Genomic DNA, 24,884 nt, shown 5'->3' on the forward strand with positions numbered 1-24,884 from the left:
TCACAAATATTCCATTCCATCAATAGTTTACATATCTCTTTAAACAAACCTCGTATGTTAATTCCTCCTGTTTATACAATAAATAAAAAAATTTTCCATCAACCCCCCCCCCCATGCCATAAAAAACAATATTTACAATGGCATATATTAATTTGCAATGGCAATTAGAAATATTATGACTACTGAGGTGACGTATAGCCCAGTAATTTCGTTGTGATGACATGGAGCGTATAAACAGGAGGATAAACATACCGAGAATTAAACAAAACACAAGATTAATAGTTTGTATAACAGAGCTAACATCAGCAGCAGCCCAAGTGGTACAGCATAGAACAGTAGATACATGCGGTGGCTGTTGATCCGTGGGCGCGCAATAGATAGGCTCGCTATTAAAAATAGCAGCACATAGGCCCGAGAGGGTATTATTGACCTACATGTTACAACCACGGGTTACGGTCTTCACAGTTGACTGGTCTGCGAGAGTAGAGTAGCATAGCATAGCTCAGCCCAGGCCAGACCAGGCTGAACCTTATCGATGTTGTTATCGTTTTTTTTTTTCCTTTCATATCTTAAAGCTTAAAACCAGCTCTAGCAATTTAGTCCAGTCCAGTCCCTCAGTTTTAACGAATTAACCATCCGGCGACTGGGTTACCGCTGGTCAGCCACTACCTCTGTCAGCCTTAAAATCAAATTTTTCACGGATGACCGTATCAAGCCATTGGAATTTACCGATAAAATGGATCTCCGTTGTCGCGTGTTGATCGCATCAATTTAGAATTTAAGCTCAACCGTTTTACCACCACTACAACCAGCACCACCACCACCTACACCACCAGTACCACCACCACCAGCAGGAGCTCTATCAGCTGAACGCTGGATCCATTCCCTGTGCTCCAGCAGATACTGCTGAAGAAAGTGGGGGATAACCAGCTTAAATTAAAGAGTAGGGATTCTCGGGGTCACGTTTCGCCGGGTCATTCGGGCACGCTGGCAATGCCGGCTTATTTTTAAAATCATACTTCAATATTACAAGCCAATATAAAATATCAATTATTGATCAGCACCTATCTTCCCATAATCAAAAATCAGTCTTACTATTTACTGAGTCATACTACCGGGAAAAAGCTCATGCAGCATCTTTTCCTGCAAAGTATTTCCCTCTTTCCTGGCAACTTGTATTCTCCATAAGTTATTACCGTAAACTTTCAGCTCCCACCAGGTCCCGTACCACCACCAGCAGCTTCAACGTTAACGTTTAAACGGCACAGTCGCCGTGGCTGCTACCGCATGGGTCATGTCGATATCATCCAAGTGCGCGGCTTTGGATGAGCAGTAGTTGAGTGATAGTGTAGTGTGGTAGCGTTTGGCTTAGGCACCGCTGCTTTTGCTGCTGCTGCGCTGCCACCACCGCCACCGCTTACAGTAGTAAGATTCTAAAATTATCACTGTCTAGTATTATACCTATACCTATATATACATATATATACACACATATATATATATATATATATATATAGATCAGTTTGTGTACTTGGACGTATACGTGTACTACTGAGAGGAACCAAGTGAAGCCGGGCTAGCGCGTAACGGCTAATCCGCGGGACTAGAGCACGATATACTTCAAGCGCACATATATTATATATATATGCATATGTATGAATATATGTATGTACATATATATGTATATTATGGACATTAAACACTGAGTACAGAGGGGAGAGACAGGGAGAGACGGGGAGAGACGAGAAGAAAAAAATCAACACACTCATATATTATTTATATAAATAAATAGATATATATTAGATAGTTAAGGGAATATAAAAAATATAAATATTGTTAGTATTGTAGATATTTATTGGTGGGTAAAGAGAAAAGGAGAGAGAGAGAGAGAGAGAGAGGATGACAAGTTGTGTTGATTTGGAGTAAGTGGCTGGCTCTAGTAGTTGGACTGCAAGTTAACTCAAGAGTGTGTGTTCTCGTCGAGCATATTCGTGTGGTAGTAGTCATAGTCGTCGACGTCGTTATCGTCGTGATCGTTTACGTTGTCAAGTTTTGTCAGTCAGTAGTGCGATTTCTTCGTGCGCGCATCATCAGTGCAACAGCGCGGGAGACACTAGATTACTTTTTTTTAGTATTATCATTTTTTTAGTTGGGATTTTTTTTTTTTTAACAGAGTAGAATATTTTTTTTTTTTTTTTTTTGACGATAAATTTTTCTTTTTAAAATTTGAATTAATTGAATTGAATAGTTGCAACAAGAATAACAGCAACAAGACGAGATGGCGGATGAAAATGACACGTGCGAGGACTCAATGGGTCCTGGGGATGCAACAACAGCTTTTGCAAAACGGCTAAGGGGTCGCAAAGGTGCGCTGAAGAAAAAAAATGTTTACATGATAAAGGATCACAGTTTCATGCCCCGGTTTTTTAAACAACCGACTTTTTGCAGTCATTGTAAAGATTTTATATGGTGAGTTTATTATTATTTTTTTTTATCAATGAACACAGTATCAGCATACATTTTTTATTATTATTAACTTTTAAATTAATGGCTCAGTGCGTTAAATCAATTATAATAATATACAGCACATATATTTATTTATTTGTGTCCTTATTGTATGACATGTCTTTGTTCTGTCCATTTAAAATTTTACATGGACATATATATCTATATATTTATATTTATATGTATATATATACACGCAATACGGTATATAAAACGTTATAATATGCCGAGTAGAATGCGCGCGACGTTTCATCGTTAAATGGTACGGCCTTGACAGACCTCACTCGTCATCATCATCGGCGTCGTCGTCGACGTAGTCATCAAATTCGACATTAAGAGGATTTTTTTTTTTTAAATATACTGTACAAGACAATTACTATCATATATATTTACATATACATATACATATATGTGTACAGAGAAAATGATTTCATGGAGAAAAAAAAATCATTTTTTTTTTTGTGTATGAGAAAAAAGAAAATAATGGAATTCGGATTTGAACTTTTAAAATTTTTTTGATGATGATGATGATTGACGCTTTGACGTTGCACCTTATTTTAATTAATTATCAAATTGCTTTAGTCTTTTGATCTCGACTGCTACTGTCTGTTCTTAGATAGACAAGAGAGAGAATAAAATAACTTTATTTTATTAGAGACTTTTATCAGGTAATTAAGTTAAATAAAATGTAATTAGGAAATCAATTAAATAAAAATCCTGGGATAAAAAAAAATGAGAAACTTAAAATTGACGGTAGGATGTAGGAGTAATAAAATGTGATATTGATGAATTTGTGTAATTATTGGCTGACTAGAATTACATTGCTGAAGAGAAATTACTGTGGTAGGATGTGACTAACTGAGGAACGCGATCGTGGTTTATTTAAGGTCAGAGTATTCCATCGGCAGTACCACTGAGCTGACCAAGCGGATACGGGATAATATCCACGTGTCTGAGCGACACAGGAAAAAAAATAAAATTGCTAAGCTAATTCAGTATCACGTATGATACTTTATTTACAAGGCGACCACTTCCTACTGAGTAGTAGAAATTCCCTGATATCAGATTCTATTCGATCATATATGGCTTTAAACACTTGAATCCCTGTGTCATCATATAAAATCATACATGATAATATATATGGATATCTGATCATATGTGATGATTATGAAAGTTTGGCTGAGTTGAAAAAAATATTTTAATATTATCATGTACGATCACATATGAGTTTTCATATATAGTCATATATGATCAGATATGAGTTTTCATAAATAGTCATATATGATCATATATGAGTTGTCATATACAGTCATATATGATCAGATATGAGTTTTCATAAATAGTCATATATGATCATATATGAGTTGTCATATACAATCATATATGATCAGATATGAGTTTTCATAAATAGTCATATATGATCAGATATGAGTTTTCATAAATAGTCATATATGAACAGATATGAGTTTTCATAAATAGTCATATATGATCAGATATGAGTGATCATATGAAATGATATCTGATCATGCATAATTACAAGCATTTAGACAAATATTTAAATTATCATATATGATCGTATATAAGTTTTCATAAATATTTATATATGATCAGATAAGAGCGATCATATGAAATGATATTTGATCATGAAAAATTACAAAAATTTGGAAAAATATTTTAATTTGGTCATTTTATGATCAGATAATATAATTTTTTGTATCTGATCAAGTATGAGTCATATATGGCCATATATGATCATATCTGATTACATATGATTACAAATTTTGGAAAACTTGCAAAAAAATATTCAGATAGACGATTTTTGTATGTGATCATATAAATGTATCATATATGATTATATCTGATCTTAGATAATTACGAAAATTTAACTAAATTGAAAAAAATAATCATATGATCATGTATCGTTAGATAAGGGCATTTTTCTTATCAGATCAGATATGAATGGTCATATATGATCATAATATTGTATGTCAATGTTTTGCGTCTTTGGATAAAATAAAAATTACGATAGTGTCAAAAAAAGAAACAACAGATAATGATGAGCGTATAAGTAAAATGAGGAGCTTTTTTGCCTTTTATATGAACAAGAAAAATATTGAGGTTGTACAGTTGTACATAATGTATAATATCTACAGAGAATAAGTAAAAGCAGAGTAGAGGCAGAAGCAAAAGCAGAAGTAAAAGCAGAAACGAAGGTAGAGGCAGAGGTAAACGCAGAGAGGCTTTAGAGTTTTCTCTGTCAAGACGACGAGTTTCATCAGTATGTAACACGGGGACATGCACCAGAGTAGTTTATACAATACAGCAAGCTGTTTACCTGTATATGTGCATAATCAGAGAGAGAGAGAGAAAGAGAGAGAGAGTATGTGGCCTGAATCTCGAGATTCATTTCCAGGCTGCTTCTCTGCTCTCTGCATGGATAAGAAATATTCAGCTTCGCTATATTACTTTACTCGTGTAAGCCGTACACAAGAGGTTTATATTAGTATAGGGCTTTCTAGTATGCATATTATGTTTACATTATAACAGGAATTTAGTGTCAGCACCCATCTACAAAAATAACTTACCGTGATAGGGCACTTTTTAATTATCCACGTGGGATCACATCATAAATTTTTTTTTTTTTTTTTTTTTTTTTTTTTTTTTTGTTATTATTTATACCCTTCATTACAGTTTCACGAGATAGTAATTAAGATAGGGTACAGTTTATGGGTTAATCTACTCGTGATTAAAATTTAAGCAAACTGACAACTGTTAGAGTTATCATTATTTTAACAACGGTCGTAGATTCATCGGATTTACTGGGGATTACTTAAACTACTGGGTAAGAGTCAACAACTCAGCTCAAACATTTAACAAAATCACATATATATATACATATATATTGAGGACTTGTTTGATCAAGGGGAGAGACGGCCACGACGGGGTACTTCGAGAAGTAATTAATTTTTTAGGATATTAACTGTTCATATATTTCATATATTTTTATTAACACGACATTATTTTTTAATAAATTTAATTTTTTTTATTAAATTTTTCAAGTGTCCATTTTACCCCAAGTACTGAAATTTTATTAAAAATTTATAACAAACAGAGAATTGATAAAAATATTTTTACTGAATTTTCTGTCATATTTATTTGAATACTCAATAGTGACCCAATTTTCCCTGTATAAATTTATTTATTATTATGAATAAATAATATGTAAATAAATTTATTTGTCTAGGGTATTAATAGTATATTTAATTGATCAAGGTTATTTACACAGTAAAGTTTACAGACACGCAAGTTTTGATTTAATTATTTATTTATCTATTGAGGAATTCATATAATATTTAAAAGCCGACCACGACCCAGCCAACATTTCTTATCGCTGACGATCGTCTGAATCATACCTTTTTTATTTTTTTACTTTACTTATTGACGCGGATGTGTTTACGGATGACATTGACTCAATACACGCACGGTCGTTTAAATCGACCGATCTTTTATTTAATTATTGTTATTATTAACGATCAACAATGACTATCAGGAATTTGTTACTGAAAATTCCCATCAATGACGTCTACAGATATACATCTTTTTTTTATTAAGTTATATATCTATATACATATATGTTAGGTCTTGTATGAAAAAACAATATATGGTTAGAATATATATATATATATATATATATATATATATATATATATATATATATATATATATAATCATATATGTTTGGAACAAAAAAATATATGATATATTATATTGTATATTATAAAAAATTATATAGAAATTTTTGCCGATTTAATATAAAATTATATACAGTAGTAAATATATGTATTCCATATATGTAACTTATATGTTTTTTATATTAAGCCATATATACATTTACATTTACCTTAAAATATATTGTATTGATATATTTCCTTTTATATTCAAAAAATATAAAATTTTTATATGAAATGAAATATATGGTAGCATATAATTTATATTATATATGCCACCATATATTTTCTTTGTTATATTTAAACATATATTTTATTCGGTGTATGTGTATGTATATGGATATATTATATATATTTGCTTCAAATTAACTAATTTCGATAATTTTATCTGCAATTTAAACAGTATATTAAAATTTATATCTAATTTAATTGGCGTGGGTCATATATATAAGAAACTTTTTTTTTCCATACATAATATAAATATATGTTTTTATATATGATCAGAATATATTTTTCGTATCTGATAGAAATATATATTTTTATGTATGATAAAAATATAGTTTTTGTATATGACAAGAATATATATTTTCATTTATGATGAAAATATATTTTTTGTATATGATTGACATATATATTTTATATATGCTAAACATATACGGACTCGTATGTGATCAATATTATATTTTTTAATATAAAAAAAAATATATCAGAAAATATAGTTAAATTCGCCACATATATTTTCTGATATTTATCATATATTTTTACATATATTTTTACCATATATGTTATAAAAAAAAAAAAAAAAAAAAATTTTTCTAAAAAAATTTACCCGGACGTGATATATTTTTAAAAAATTATATAAATGAATAATAAATTAAAATGTTTACATATATTTGTCATTTATGTAAACAATAATGTGTCAGCTTTACTACCGGGCGATAACAATTTAACGTATTCTAACGATGAATCGTTAGACGGTGACACAAGACGATGTTAAGAAAAGATATTTTACGAGCTCCGTTCCGTCGCCTGGCGTTAACGATCGATCGTTAATAAAAAGATGGATCATTTACTCATTTTTTTTTATATATATATAAGATATAGATGCATATCTTACTAATGGTCTCACTTTGATGTCAGATATTTCCGTCTCTATAATAAATATAAAAAAACAATTAATTTTATTTCATCCCCTTGTTTAATAAAATTTCGTGTCGTCACATTAGCGCTAAATTTAAACTGGTATTTATAGTGAATAGATATAAAAAAGAAGTAATTAAGTTAACATGTAAATATATATGTATAATACTGAATAAAAAGTGTGTAAAGTTACTTACAAAAAGTGAAGAGATGAAAAAGAAAGAAGGAAAAAAAGAGGGAAGAAAGTGTAATTCAAAGCAAGAATGCCAGCAAAAGTAACTCCCAGGTTTTTTCAAGAGGAAAAAACGAGTAGAAGAAAAAGAAGAAAAGAATACGGTGGTGAAGAGATAAAGAATGAAAAAAACTAGTGTGTGTATTTAATGCGCGACATGAAATCCTTTAGCTCTGTGACCTTTCGTGGGGTGCTCGCGTCAACAAGACGCCTCTCATTCTTACACTGTCTTTTATATATATTATATCTTTTTACAGCTAAACAGATCCTGAATTATTCAAATAATATCTACTTGTTCTCTTATTTCATTTCTCATTATTTATGTGTTACATAACACCGACATTTTCTTTTGCTTAATAAATAATTAGCTGTTTATTTTTCAAATTTTTATTGCTGTCGAAATTTGGCGTTAAAAAATTTAAAATTTTACTGAATTTAACTTTTTATTTTTTAAATCGAAAATTGATATTTTAAAATAACCGCCAATTTTTTTTTTTTTTTTTTTTTTTTTTTTTTTTTTTCAAATAAGGTGAAGGCATTAATTGGCTTCAAAGTCGCGTTTTATGTTAAAATTTTTCCAGAGAAATTTCGGGTGAAATGAGAATTTTTCCGTCAAAAGTCGGAAATATTTTACTGAGAATTGAAAAAAGTTGATTTTGAGGTAAAATGGACCACAAATCCTGACGTAAGACAAATTGTCAAACAATTGACGTCAATTGACCGCTGGTCATTTTTTGAATTAAATGCCGATTTTCGCGCCAACTTAATTTCGGCTAAAAAATTATTTTATAAAAAAATTGACCGCACATTTTTAACCTTCGCTTCGCATTTAATGGAAGTCAAGAAAAATTTTTAAAAATAAAAAAAATCAGTAATTTATTGAGTGATACAACTTGTAGATTTAAAATTGACCAGGATATCGTTTTATAAAAAATTGACCAAAAATTTTTGACGTCAATTGAAAGAAAATTTTTCGCGATGTGACTGAGCATAAAATTGACGTTAATTTCGCCCACATCACGATTGTAAAAAAAATATTAAAAAATCCCGATTGTCAGACTGGTCAACTTGCCCCATTAAAAAACATCACCCAGCAAAAAATGTCTCATTTTACCCCAGAATCGTCCACAATAAAAAAAACGATATAAATAATTGACAACAAAGTTGTCATCACTAAATTTAATAGAATTCATAGCAGATTTTTTTTTTTATTTATTTTTTTTCATCTTCATGACACTGCAGTATGACTATATGACGATATTGATATGCAAAAGAGTGAGAGGCGCAATTGATTATCGCACATCGTATATTATCTTTTTCTCTTTGGTGCTCAGCTCTCAAGTTGTGCTCGGTATCGATCAACCGTGAGCTTGACTAGGCGACGAACGCGATGCTGGTGTGAAGAAGGCCACCCGGGAGCTCTTGATTATTAAACCAACTCGACCGAGTACTAGCTGATGTTGTTACCGATTTTTCTAATCAACCTCCTATTCACTATTCCCATTACTATTGTAATTACTCCTACATAATTACCCTTTTTTATATATTATATATATATATACCTATTAACCCACAACATATTAAATATTCATAAACTTTTTAATCCATACTAATAACTCGAGATTAAATAATACCGATAAATTTTAATTACTTAAATTAATTATCGTGATTAAAGTTGAGAAAAAAAAAATAATAATAATGGAAACTTATTTTTTATTCCTCAGTCTTACCTTGTCGGGTTATTTATTACTATAAATATACCGCGACCTTGGAGAAAAAAAATTAATACATAAAAAAAAAATATATATATATATATATATATATATATATATATATATATATATATATATATATATATATAATAAAAATTTGTGTAAAGAGTAAAATGCAATAAAATGCACTAGCATAGTGATGAAGTGAAATAGGTTTGCGGCGGACATAATAAATTGAAATGGAACTGCGGGTGAGATATGACAAAATACAATGGAGGATATATATATATATATGTATATATATATATATATATATATATATATATATATATATGTATATATATATATATATATATATATATATATATATATATATATATGTATATATATATATATATATATATATATATATATATATATATATATATGTGGAGTGTAAGTTTGATAATAAAATGAAATAGCTTTGAGGTCTACAACTACACTCTTTCTCTGTCGCTGTCTCTTTCTCACTTTTAACACATTTTACTCACGTGTTATGAAACTCAGAGTTTGCAACAAGTTTATATACTAGTGTTTACGTCAGTTTGTTGTTACGTCAAGTCCGAAAACTCAGTGATACGTTTAATTTAATTTAAATTTATTTTTATTGATGCATATAAGATGAATTGAAAATATATATGTATATCCTTTTGACAATAACATATATGGTCAAAATTTATGTAAAAATATATGATAGATATCAGAAAATATATGTGGCGAATTTAACGATATTTTCTGATATATTTTTTTTTATATTAAAAAATATAATATTCATCATATACGAGTCCGTATATGTTTAGCATATATAAAATATATATGTCAATCATATACAAAAAATATATTTTCATCATATATGAAAATATATATTCTTGTCATATACAAAAACTATATTTTTATCATACATAAAAATATATATTTCTATCAGATACGAAAAATATATTCTGATCATATATAAAAACATATATTTATATTGTGTATGGAAAAAAAAAGTTTCTTATATATATGACCCACTCCAATTAAATTAGATATCAATTTTAATATACTCTTTAAATTGCAGATAAAATTATCGAAATTAGTTAATTTGAAGCGAATATATAATATACCCATATACATATACATACACCGAATAAAATATATGTTTAAATATAACAAAGAAAATATATGGTGGCATATATAATATAAATTATATGCTACCATATATTTCATTTCATATAAAAATTTTACATTTTTTGAATATAAAAATAAATATATTAATACAATATATTATAAGGTAAATGTAAATGTATATATGGCTTAATATAAAAAACATATAAGTTACATATATGGAATACATATATTTACTACTGTATATAATTTTATATTAAATCGACGAAAATCTCTATATGATGTTTTATAATATACAATATAATATATCATATATTTTTTTGTTGCAAACACATGATTTTATATATTTTAACCATATATTGTTTTTTCATACGGGTGAAGTTAGCAGACAGTGAAAAATTATCAAATTTTTTTTCCAACTTGATTTAAAAAAATAAAATAAAAATAAAAATATGCACATGTAGAAAATTTTAAGAACTACATGTGCAATTTTAAAAAAATTTTTTTTTTATACTTCATTGCTGAAAAAGAAAATTCAAAAATTACAGGTAGTCGGCTGATTTCAGTATCATTAATTTACCCTAATTCAGATCTGCTAGGGCGTAAAAGAAAATGAATATTTAATTTAAAATATGATAAGTCAATTTAATTTCTTGACATAAAAATTAATTAAATATAATAATAGTACGTCTTTTTCAATCATGCTACAAAGAATAATATAGAAGTAAAAATAATTAAAAAACGTATTATAAAAATCCGTGGTACAGTAGAGTGACTCGGTCGGAAAGATAAAAACTACAAAGGGCATCAGAGAAATAAATCAAGGATGCTGCTGCAGGTAAACTGTTTTATAAAGGAAAAAATTTAATAAAAATATGATAACATAATTCTGCGAAGAGCGTAATGGACTGTGACATTTTTCAGTCCACCTACACAGTCCATTTGCTAAATTAAGGAGTTCAAATAATAACAATAATATCAAAACATATTTTTCCCTCATATTTAATTGTAAGTAATTTTTAAATCCTTCTTATCTGATTTAATCTCCTCATATTTATTTACATTTTTTTCACTCAATTATTAAACCCAGAAACTAGTGAGTAGTCGTGGTAACATTTTGATCAGACAAAATGTACTATACATATATTTTTGTAAACAGTTTTTTTCTTAAATAATTAATCAGTTAGTCGGTTTATTAATTTTTTTTATCACGATATCACGGAAGCATTTAAAAGCTTTGTTATATAAAGACAATTGCGTGCCTCGCGGTCATTAAATATTGACACTCAATTTATATCATATATATTTTGATTAATTTTCAATGTTAAATTTAATTCTACATATCATGCAACCTAATATTAATAATAAGAATAATAAAATCCAAGCCCGTTATAAGCAACCCACTATCGTTCTCGTAACGACTTTGAAGCTCCTCCACCCTTTGGCAGCTCAAATTTCATGTCGACGTTCGTTATAAGCACCACTCACGAGAAAAGTTTATTTTTATAATAATAATAATAATAATAATGATAATAATAATAATAATAATAATAATAATAATAATAATAATAATAATAATAATGATAATAATAATAATAATAATAATAAAATAATAATAATAATAAAATAATAATAATAATAATAATAATAATAATAATAATAATAATAATAATAATAATAATAATAATAATAATAATAATAATAATAATGATAATAATAATAATAATAATAATAATAATAATAATAATAATAATAATAATAATAAAATAATAATAATAATAATAATAATAATAATAATAATAATAATAATAATAATAATAATAATAATAATAATAATAATAATAATAATAATAATAATAATAATAATAAAATAATAATAATAATAATAATAATAATAATAATAATAATAATAATAATAATAATAATAATAATAATAATAATAATAATGATAATAATAATAATAATAATAATAATAATAATAATAATAATAATAATAATAATAATAATAATAATAATAATAATAATAATTTTTATTAAAAATTAGATTGACACCTTCGCGATTTCATAAGTATTCTATTACGGACATATTCATAAAGCAAAAAAAAAAAAAAAAGTACATGATGTAGGTAAAATTTAAGAGATTTTATTAAATTGCTAAGTAATCTTGTTGAAAACGTTATACTCATTCGTACCAACTGATTTAATTTTTTATATAAATTTTCCCTCTCTTTTTCTTTATCTTTCTCTTTCTCTTTTTCTCTTTTACTTAAACTTTGCTTATTCAACATTTCAATATAGCTCCAGTAAATAGATTTTCATCTACTTGGAGACGAAATCCTCTGGATAGAACACCCTACTCAAAACCAGCTATCCCTATTCCTATACTATCTATCAATCAACTCTCATCCGTGCAGTTATAAGAGATCAAAGATAAATTTTCCATTAACGTTTCCTTGGAGATTACGTTTCTATTATTAATTATTATTATTTACTTCATTAATTCATTTATCTCAGATTATTAATAAGAGAAAGACGAACAGTTAGACTAAAGTCATTAAAATTTTTTTATTTTTAAAAGTAAAACATTCGTACTCCAAAAAAAGGGGGGTTTCATCTTCCCTCTATACTCGTTTCTGCTCGACAAGAAAAAAAAACTTGGATAACTCAAACAATAACCAAGTTTTATAATTAGTTAAACTCGGGTATTTATACTCGCTGATTAGTCCCTTGTGTATCTCATTAACTTGATCTAGCTTTTAATGCCTGTTCTGATTACGAAACACAAGATTTATCGATTAATTACTCCATTATATAATTCATCATTTATCATACATACTAATTAATTAAATTCTTAATACCATATATACTATGATAATTAATATTATCCGAGTATATATGCATATGTATGTAGGTATGGACTGTAAAAAAATCCTGAGCGAATACGGATTTTATTTCAATTCGAATTTACTCCATTACTCGATCCCGTGTGAACAAATAATATATGGTTAGAATATATAAAATCATATATGTTTGCAACAAAAAAATATATGATATATTATAATGTATATTATAAAAAATCATAGAGATTTTCGCCGATTTAATATAAAATTATATATAGTAGCAAATATATGTATTCCATATATGTAACTTATATGTTTTTTATATTAAGCCATATATACATTTACATTTACCTTAAAATATATTGTATTGATATATTTCCTTTTATATTCAAAAAATATAAAATTTTTATATGAAATGAAATATATGGTAGCATATAATTTATATTATATATGCCACCATATATTTTCTTTGTTATATTTAAGCATATATTTTATTCGGTGTATGTATATGTATATGGGTATATTATATATTCGCTTCAAATTAACTAATTTCGATAATTTTATCTGCAATTTAAAGAGTATATTAAAATTTATATCTGATAGAAATATATATTTTTATGTATGATAAAAATATAGTTTTTGTATATGACAAGAATATATATTTTCATATATGATGAAAATATATTGTTTGTATATGATTGACATATATATTTTATATATGCTAAACATATACGGACTCGTATATGATGAATATTATATTCTTTAATATAAAAAAAAATATATCAGAAAATATAGTTAAATTCGCCACATATATTTTCTGATATCTATCATATATTTTTACATATATTTTGACCATATATGTAGTTTTCATACGGTAATACTGAGGTTTGTTACGGCAAAAGAAATCTCAAAAAAAAAAAAAATTAGATCTAGAGTACAAATTTTTTTTTTTTTTCAAAAATACATTCTTACTGTCATCAAAAAATTTTTACTATCGTGTATTGTAAACTAACACTCAATATCGTGTTTCTAGATCATGCTCATTATTTATTACATGCGTATTCGAACACGTGGTAAATAAACTTTGTTGTATATATACATATGTACAAATATATATATAATGTTCATTCATAACATATATTAATATGAAGCGAGAAAATACCACCAGCACACGTCCTGTTAATTTTGTTGGCATATTGCCAAATTCTATAATGGCACTCAGCTTTTACTTTTAAATAACAAGTGTCGTAATTGGGCAATTAAATTTTTGATATTCAGAAATCTATGATCTAAAAAAAAAATAATTGCTACAAAGGCTGTCCATATATAATAATTACATAAAATATACATGCATTTCTATACTGACGTGTTTACATTTTTATGAGTTTTTTATTTTCACTTGGGACGTTATTTGATACCCGATCCGATCGTATTTCTCTGCTCGACATCCCATTGGCACACAATCAAATCCAATAATGTTTTATTTTATCGGTTAACAAACATAACAACAATTGTTTTACAACATTGATTCGCGTTCGATCCGCGAGCTGTTGAATTTTTTTTTTTTAAAAATGGCGGTAAAATTTGAATGATTTAAATTAATAATTCACTAGATGTATGAGTAAATAAACTGAGTATATGTAGCGTGCATTATTAACATCGAAAATTCGATTTTAAAAGTTATTGCAACCGTGTTAACTTTGGTGAATAATAATAAATAGTATATATATGTATATATATATTAGATAGAAAGAGTAAAGAGTCTTGAAATGTATAAGAGAGTAAAGTGCAACTGGAAATCGATAGAAACTAGGCTAACCCAATTAGTCAAAACAAAGGCTTTCAAAGACTACAGACGGTTATATATATATATATATATATATATATATATATATATATATATATTGGTAGGTAAAACTTGTGTGCAAGTCAAAGTAAAACATAAAATTCTCTATTATCTATAGAATATAAAAAAACAATATTTTGAAATTTTTAAAAATAAAATTCAGTCACGTGCCAAAAAAAAAACTTTTCAAAAAAATGATATTTTCATGAGACAAGAAATGAATTTATTAACAAGTTTTGATACTAATTAACATATGTGTAATTGATGATTTTTGCCAAAAAAAAAAATTTGACATAAAAATTGGAAATGAACCAAATGATAAAAAAAAAAAGAAGAAATAAAGTGGGTAAAGAAATTGGAGAAGACGAAATGGGGGAAGAAGAAATTGATAATTATTTGAGATAATGAAATAATTGAAGAGGTTGATGAATGATGAAAGTATCAGACTGATGAATGTTAATTAAAAATAGTAACAGTTTTTACGAATGAACAATAACAACGTGAGCAAACGATCAAAAAAAGTGAACAAACAATTTTGATTGTCAATACAAGCGTTTTAATTGAAAAAAAATATTCTTTTGTCTGCGTTAGACAACAGGAGCTCAGCTTTCACCCTCTAATCATGATCGGTTTATTTATTTATATTTTTTTTTTTCAACTTTATATATTTCTTGACTATTCTTTTTTTTTTTTTTGTTGATAAATATAGAGTCCAATATTTAGTTCAGCCGTGATATTTTGTTTCTCTTTTTTTCGCTTCACATACGCGAGTACTATTGATTTATTGTAGATTCGATTAAAAAAAAATTTTTTTAAATAAATGGGGGAATTCTATAATAATGAAATAATTGTTCACTATATCCATTTAAATATTAAGTTTTTTTATGGAAAATAAAAAAAAAAAATTTCTCCTATTTTCAGTAAAATTTTTCCAGATTTCAATAAAAATTCAGATACCAAATATTTTAACAAAAGTAAACATTTTTTCTCACTTTTAAATTTTGTCTCTAGACTGACCAAGTTACCCCAGTAAAAAAAAATTATGTCAAAATTTTTTTTTTCTATTTTCCATAAAAATAATATGAAAATTTTTTTTTTCCTTCTCATTTCCATAACTAGCAAACGATGCGTCATACAAAAAAATCTTCAGAAACATTTTTGTAGGGAATTGAACGTTCTACAAAAAAGGTCTCTTATCATTTTATCATAAATCTTATTTTTAAAAAGTTATTTTCAGTAAAAGTTTTATTCATAGAAAATTTCAATATTATTTTACTTTTCCAGCGAAACCATCAGTTTTATCAAAAAATTTCCATCAATTCCACATATATATGTATATATAATTTAAAATATCTATTACTTATATCATTGGTATGCATATTTTTCATATTTACATCAGTGAAAACCTGTTTCCAAAAGATATCGGAAAAAATTTCCTTTGATGATAAAATAAATTTTTAAAATTTAACACTAGTACAAAAAAATAAAAAAAGTGAAGTAATTATTAAAAAACACAAGCTGTAAGTAAGTGATAATATAATTTAACGTCAATATTAATTAAGGGTAATTTAGAGTGAGTGTTAATGGGCTGACAAAGGGATCAGTGATGAGATAGAGAGGCCGTCTAGTCGGTAAAAGCAAAAGACACTCATAGATATTGACAGGTTCCGATCAACTACTAGAGCGACAGGTTACTAGAGTACACTGTACGATGAGAAACTTTAAATTCGATTTAGCAATATCGTTCCCATTACACACTGTCAAGTTTTGGAATGGAAGTGACATTGATTGCTAAATGAATGGTATAGTTGCCGAGTAGAATACAATTCAATAGAATAGAACTCAAGTTTTGTTGTTGATGCAACTTGAGAAAGAGAAAGAGTTACATATCATCAACTACTAACTCAACTGCTCAACTAGATAATACTTTATACTACCCGATAATAATAACAATAGTGATACGTTTAATTTTAATTGTCTTGAGAAATTTTACCTTAAGTTCTGTAAAAATTTTAAAAATTTACGACACGAAATTATTTTTGAACTTTGACATTAAATTTGATGAGTGACTCTACATAAGCATGGATAAAAAGTATCAAAGTTTTAATTGTCACAAATTTTATGCACCATCATTAATTTGGTGACAGCACAACTTTAATATAACTGTTATTCAATTTTGAATTTACATGATAGTTACAGCTGCTGTAGTGTTTTTAAAGTTAGTTTTCTCGAATTTATGAAAATATCATTTATATAAAGAAAGTTTTTTTGTGAAAAATTTTTGAAATTCATTTTTTTTGAGTTTTAAAACTACTTTCACATACATAAGTTTTATCATACAATACTTGCACGTGCTAACGCTTACCAAAAGTTTTATATATATATATATATATATATATATATATAGTAGTATGGTAATTTTTTTATAGAAAAATCTGATCCATAAATTTTTCAAATATAATAAATTATATTAAAACTTAGTATATTATATATAAGAAAATAAATATCATTTTAGGCCCCATATTGGTTATATATTTTTCCATATATATTTCTCATATATGGTATTTTTATGCGGGCAGTCTATAAATAAAAATATAAAATAAAAAAAAAAAAAAAGAATCAGACAAAGTTCCCTTTATTCTACATAAGCTCATGAACAACTGATGTACATATATATCTAGGCTAATCACAGATTTACGTTGTAGCCTCCTACTGTTTCTTTTACTGCGCAGCAACCCCTCAGATGTTTTTGCTGCTTATACCCTTGAGTATAATCGGCTGCAGCGTAATAATCATAACCGAATTTTTAAATAATAAATTTAATTACAACCCTCGTCACTCACTTTTCACTAATTCATGTATAGTTATATACAGTGACGGCCTCATTCATTATTTATTTTATTTTATTTTTGCTCATTCCTGATTTATAGTTTAAATAAAATATATAAATGTTTAGTGACTAGTGTTTTATCGTGTATTGAATATGCCTGAGTGGATTTTCATGCGAACAAACAGCCGCACCCGTACACCACCACCATATTCGAGTAATAGTCTAGGCCATTGGGTGGCAGGGGGTTGGGGCAGCTTCAATCGCGGGTGGGTCACGCTTGGGGATGACGACCCGAGCCCCGTGTCCCGGGACAACCAACCACTTTGCTACTCGGTTGCTGCTGCAATTGTATAACCGTACCAGGATAGAGAGGAAACAACCAATATACATATATATATATATATATATATATACTTATAGGTGCAAAATAAGGCCAGAGAATATTTAGACGGGAACCGCAGAAATAATGTTACAGGAAATTATCATCATTCTGTTACGTCATCAATTATTCATTTAATATATTTTTAGATTATATATATATATATTTTTTTTTCTATTGAAAAATATGTAAAATGTATACAGAAAAGAAAGATATGTCAGTGCAAAAAATTTTTACTTACCCCAAGAAATTTTTATGATCCTGAAGTTTTATTATGAATTGAAAAAAAAAAAAAAAAAAAAAAAAAAAAAAAAAAAAAAAAAAAAAAAAAAAAAAAAAAAAAAAAAAAAAAAATTCTTGGGGTGAGAAAAAAATTCTGCCAAAAAATAATTATTTTGTGTGCATAAATTTATAAGATATAAATTTTTAAATAAAAAAAAAAAAAAAAAAGTGATAATTTTTTCCAAAAAAAATTATTATCAGATTTTTTTAAATTTACCATAAAAATTTCACTATATCCTCTCGTTGAAACCCAAACAATAATTCCGCGGATTTAATAAAAAAAAACAATTTATTGGATATTTTTTTTATTTCAATAAAAAAAAAATCTAGAGTAAAAGAAGGATTGTAAGCTCTCAAGCGAATATATATACATTTATATATATATATTGATGAGTATCATATTGCTAGATCCAGTTTTTCAGAAATTTTTATGTCATACACACGACAAAAGTCTATTTTTTATCGTTAATATATTTATATAAAGAAAAAAAAATAGATAAATATGTTATGAATTTCCAGTAGAATAAATAAAAAAGGAAAGATATATATATTTGTTAATAAATATATATTTTTTTGTTGAGGACAAAAATACTTAGACGACGCACATGACGGACGGATCAATTAGCGAGGGAAAAAATAGTAAAAAAAAACTTAAGATGATAGTTATAATATATGCGGTAACTCAGCAGAATTATCGACTGGCGAACCTTGAAATGTTATCGATTTGTTCATTGGAGCTGATTTAATCGGGTCCAGCACATTATAGATGTTGACGCTTGCGGACAAAGAATAACGACATATTAACCGTAATTGTCACACTAAAAATTATAATATCTATAAGCGTTAACTATTTTTATATTTTTATAACAACAATTATGTTGTTTATTATGATGTCCTTTGATAGGAGAAACCATACAAAGATCTAGAAAAAAATTTATTTTTTAAGTTCAGACCCATATGAGAATAGGTGAACATGGGTGAGGATGGAGCTGTTCATATCTTTCTATGAAAAGTAGCCCGTAACTTTACTCCTATCGGAAATAACTTAACACAATATAAACGTTTTTTGTTCATTATGATCTCCTCTAATAGAAGAAACCATAAAAAGTCCTAGGAAAAATTTAATTTTTTAATTGGACCCATATTAGGATTGGGTAGAGATGGGTGGACATGGGTGAAGATAATTTTCTATGAACAGTAACCCGTAACTTTGTTCCTGTTCGGAATAACCCATCATAATATAAACGTTTTTTATTCATTATGATGTCCTCTAATAGGAGAAACCATAAAAAGTCCTAGGAAAAATTTATTTTTCAAGTTCAGATCCATATGAGGATAGGTGAAGATGGGTGAACATGGGTAAGGATGAAGAGTCGCCCGTAACTTTGCTCCTATTGGAAATAACCCATCATAATATAAACGTTTTTTGTTCATTATGATCTCCTCTAATAGAAGAAACCATAAAAAGTCCTAGGAAAAATTTAATTTTTTAATTGGACCCATATGAGCACTGGTGGAGATGAGTGGAGATGATTTTTTATGAAGAGTAGCCCGTAACTTTGCTCCTATCGGAAATAACCCATCATAATATAAACGTTTTTTGTTCATTATGATGTCCTCTAATAGGAGAAACCATAAAAAGTCCTAGGAAAAATTTATTTTTTTATTTGGACCCATATGGGCACTGGTGGAGATGAGTGGAGATGATTTTTTATGAAGAGTAGCCCGTAACTTTGCTCCTATCGGAAATAACCCATCATAATATAAACGTTTTTTGTTCATTATGATGTCCTCTAATAGGAGAAACCATAAAAAGTCCTAGGAAAAATTTATTTTTTTAATTGGACCCATATGAGCACTGGTGGAGATGAGTGGAGATGATTCTTTATGAAGAGTAGCCCGTAACTTTGCTCCTATCGGAAATAACCCATCATAATACTAACGTTTTTTGTTCCTTATGGTCTCCTCTGGTAGGAGAAACCATAAATAGGTTCAATTTAAAAAAAATCTTTTTTTTTTATAATTTATCAATTGTAAAAAAAAAATTCATTAGACGTCAGCTAACTTCGCTATCATCACCAAGACAACAGAATGCACTCTTGACATTTGACTATTCGGAAACAAGTTTTTATTATTTTGAAATTCAACTCAAATGAACTTATAATTACAGCGGATTATTTATTGGGTGCATTCGAAAATGCTCTAGCCCTAGGTCTAGCCAAACATTGTCATGTACGTTAAAAGAAAATGACGGCAGAATATGATAAAAAAATATTTAAAAGATTTAAAAAAAAAAAAAAAAAACACTTAAGTGTTGAACAAACCTTGGCGGGGAAATAATATGCAGAAGGGTTTCCTAATACACTTGAAGATTTAATTCAAATTGCTCCAAGTGTATTCCAGCTAAAAAACGTCACTTAACTGCTATTTCCCTACCAGACGATGCCAGATGAGTTTGCTCAGGAACTTGGAACTTATCAGCATCAGCCATCAGCAACACTTTACACTCGAACTGAACACTTAACACTTTTCACTAGTACTGAACATTTAACTTCACCACAGACACTTTGCACAATTTAAATTAATAAAACATAACAAAGATTTTTTATTTAAAAAAATTAATAACACAAGTATATTTTTAAAAAATGATACAAAGTGAGCCGACGTCTTATAATTTTTGGGCTCTTTTAAAAACGACAAATTAAAAAAAAAAATATTTTAAAAAATTGGACTTGTAGTTTTTTAAATTTCCTACATGTGCATTTTTTTTTTATTTTCTTTATAATTTATCGTTTCTAAAAAAAATTAAAAAAATATCAATTGTCTGCTAGCTTCAAGATAATTTTTGAAAATGATCGCTCAGTAATTTTTGGATTTTTTTTCATCAAATCAATTACAAAAAACCAAAAACTAAAAATATGCACATGTAGAAAATTAAAAAAACTTCAAGTAGAATTTTTTTATGTATTTTTTTTTTATATTTTATTGTGCAAAAAAAAAATCAAAAAATTATTAAAAAAGGCTAACTTCAGTATCATTTTTTAAAAATGCCTGCAAAAAATAACGAACAAAAAAAAATTCACATCACTTGGAAAAAAAAAAAAAAAACACTCACACAAAAATACTCACTCGCGAAGTTTTAAATTTTTTCCCAAACAATTAATATCTAACAAAATTTATTTTCACTGATTTTAAATTAATAATACGAACGACAACAATCACCGATAGCTTCACACTGGAAGCACAGACACGATTTATTTATTTAAATTATTTTTATACTTATATTTTACACACTGATTTAATTATTATCACAAAATGTTCAATGGCCGTCAAATATTATTAAAAAACACTTGTTTTAATAAATATGTCTGCGAAAATATATTATTTATTTAATAACTTACAAGCCAGACGCGACCGGCGTCATTACGATGGCGGCGATGTGAAGTTGGACCCAGAACTAGAAAAACTTGCGCAGTTGTGAGAGCGGTTGGTACGGCCTGCGCAGTAGAAATGAAATGGACGCGCGCATGCGCAGAAAAATTCTGGGTCAGTTTGTCTCCGTGCTGACACTCTCTCATTGTCTTTTTTATTTTTTTCAGTTAAAATAATTATTTTAATTATTACGACACTTGATTATAAGCACACATTAATTTGAGATAATTTTTAATTAAATTATAAACATCTTGTGATATTAATTAATGTGTGTCCGTGAGTGTAAATTATAAAATAAATTAAATTCAGTGCCTGCTTAGCCTCGGAGTTCTCGGGTTATTTTGCGCCGCCATGTTTGTTGTTGGAATTTTTAAGCGGGAATGAAAAAATATTTAAATGTTTTCTTTTATTATAAATAATGTAATCAAGTAATTGTGATAATTTCATGATTAATTAGTTGTGATAATTAAATTTTTGTAGTGACAGTTTTTCAGTTTAATTTTAATTATTTCTCGATTGTGATATACTCGCACTTGCGGAAAATAAAAATGGCGGGAAAAGTGAGTAAACTTTTAAAAAAATTATTTATTAAAGTTTTTTATTCACTAATTATAGATCGAAATTCTAACAATAATATTATTGTTTTTTTTTTTTTAATTTTTAAATTTTATTTTATATAAAAATTTCATTCATTTATTGGAAAAATTAAATTTCAAATTCCCGCGTAATTTTGAAGAGGGCACGGTATTCAAAATGGTGGCTGTAAACAAAGCTGACACATTTGTTTGTTTTTTTATTTAAAGATAATTTATTTATTCGAAAATATGAACCAATGAAAGTAAAAATATAAATAATTAATAATATTTAATTACAAGGATTAATATTAATGAATTATAAAAAAATATGAGGAAAAATAAGCGACAATTATTTATTTAATTACTAAGTATGAAAAAAATTATTGATTTATTTTAAGTAAGTTATAATAATCAATAATTTTATTGATTAATATCTATTCCTATTAATGATTAATTATTAATTAAAAATAAGTGTGAATGTAACAGATGTGACAATTTTTTAATTTTAAATAAAAAAAATAACGAATTGAAATAATGAAATTAAAAAAAAATGCACGTATCGATTTTTCAATTATTAAAATAAGTATTTTTAATTTTTATTTTTATTTTTTTTTTCCCCAAAAATTTCGAAAATTTTCAATTGTCTGCTACATTCACTGTAATTTAAATTATTAATTTTTATTAACAATAACAATAATTGATAATTTTTTTAATTAAGGTCTATAACAGTTTCATCAAAACTTGGCAATTAATTATTTTTGAGCTCGTAGTTTACTCGAAAATTTAATGCCCTTTAAAATGAGTACCAATATCACATACTTATTTTTCATATTCTGATATATATTATTATACAAATATAAACATATGTACATTTTCAAAATTTACAAAATTGTCATGTCGGTTAACAAAAGGATTTTTGTCACCAAATTGATGCTCATAAAAAAAAAAAAAAATTAGATCCGTAAGCCATTTTATTCAAGAGTCAGTTAATTAGTTGACATCAAGTCTCCACTCAATTAAATTATTAACTTAATTAAGTTGTATTATAATTATTTCTTAATAAATTCTCTATATAATGATATAAGTCATATTTTAATATACTTTAAAAAGTGTAGAGACGATTTAAAGTGAGTGAGGCACCCAAAGAAAATCCAGCGCTTTTGCCCTCGAGGCTCGCAGTATTTTTTTTCTTTTTAATATTTCCGTGACAGAAATTCTGCAGGAAATAATATTATATAGGAAATTATTAAAGAGATCAGAGTTGAGAAGCAGAATCCGTATCCTGGGCTTACGTTAAATCCTATTACAATTCAAAAAAAAAAAAATCCTCCCACAAAATAAATAAATTTATGACTTTTCTTATAAAAGAATTTTTTTATGTTACAGGGGCTTCGGAAAACAGGGATACCAGTGCCAAGGTTACTATACATTTTTTTTTCATTAATCAAAAAAATATATATACCATTACAAGTCTACTATATAGTAATTAATATATTTTTAATCATTAACAAAAATAAGTGTTTTTTTTTTTTTAATATTTCAGTTTGTAGTTTTGTAGTTCATAAACGGTGCCATGAATATGTTTCATTTACGTGTCCTGGTGCTGACAAAGGAGCTGACTCTGATGTAAGTCCTTTTTTTACCCCACTCATTAATTAATAACAATAATAGTATAAAAAATTTTAATTCATTAATTTTTCATTCATACCCGAAATTTTCCATATTATTACTGTTCATTATCATCACTAATTAAAAACGATGACGTCACTGCTTAGTAAGCAAATATTTGAAAGACTAGATAATTTTATTTTTATATAAATTGCTGATTAATTAAATTTAATAACAAATCTCTGGATCAATTAAATTTTAAACTCCAATAAATATCAGCCATCTTTAGATATTTGTCTCTTACCATCATAATAATAATAATAATTATTATTTATCTTAAACAAACATGAACTTATAGTACAGTATGTAAATATAATGCATATATTAATTTACTCATAAAATAAATAGACTCGCGCATGATAGAACGGGAGATGGTTGTAGAAACTTTAATTTTCCCTACAGATTTACTTTATACTGCTGAATAATTAATATATCGGTATATATATTAACTCCATAACTTTCAAGTAGTTATTAATTGTTATATTAATATAATTATCAACAAACTTTAAACCAGAGATTTGTCACAAGTTAATAGTTATTACACAGAGAAAAAATTTAATGACAATTCTCAG

General features: G+C 26.9%; 1 protein-coding gene across 4 annotated transcripts in view; it reads left to right on the forward strand.

Moving 5' to 3' along the window:
• Positions 1–1,337: 1,337 nt before the first annotated feature.
• The window catches only part of LOC103574703 (protein kinase C, brain isozyme), a 37,694-nt gene continuing 14,147 nt past the window's right edge, over positions 1,338–24,884 (forward strand). Inside the window, exons 1-4 of one of the 4 annotated variants that reach the window (XM_008554214.3) lie at positions 1,338–1,425; positions 2,249–2,469; positions 24,031–24,062; positions 24,188–24,270. In XM_008554214.3, coding sequence (XP_008552436.1) covers positions 2,279–2,469; positions 24,031–24,062; positions 24,188–24,270 — 306 coding nt within the window. In that variant the 5' untranslated portion in view covers positions 1,338–1,425; positions 2,249–2,278. Of the gene's footprint in view, positions 1,426–1,609; positions 2,132–2,248; positions 2,470–24,030; positions 24,063–24,185; positions 24,271–24,884 lie in introns of those variants that run through there. The other 3 variants (XM_053741808.1, XM_053741809.1, XM_014443724.2) reach the window with 3 other exon arrangements.

The sequence above is a fragment of the Microplitis demolitor genome, chromosome 9, assembly GCF_026212275.2.
Source record: "Microplitis demolitor isolate Queensland-Clemson2020A chromosome 9, iyMicDemo2.1a, whole genome shotgun sequence".
Lineage (NCBI taxonomy): Eukaryota > Metazoa > Arthropoda > Insecta > Hymenoptera > Braconidae > Microplitis > Microplitis demolitor.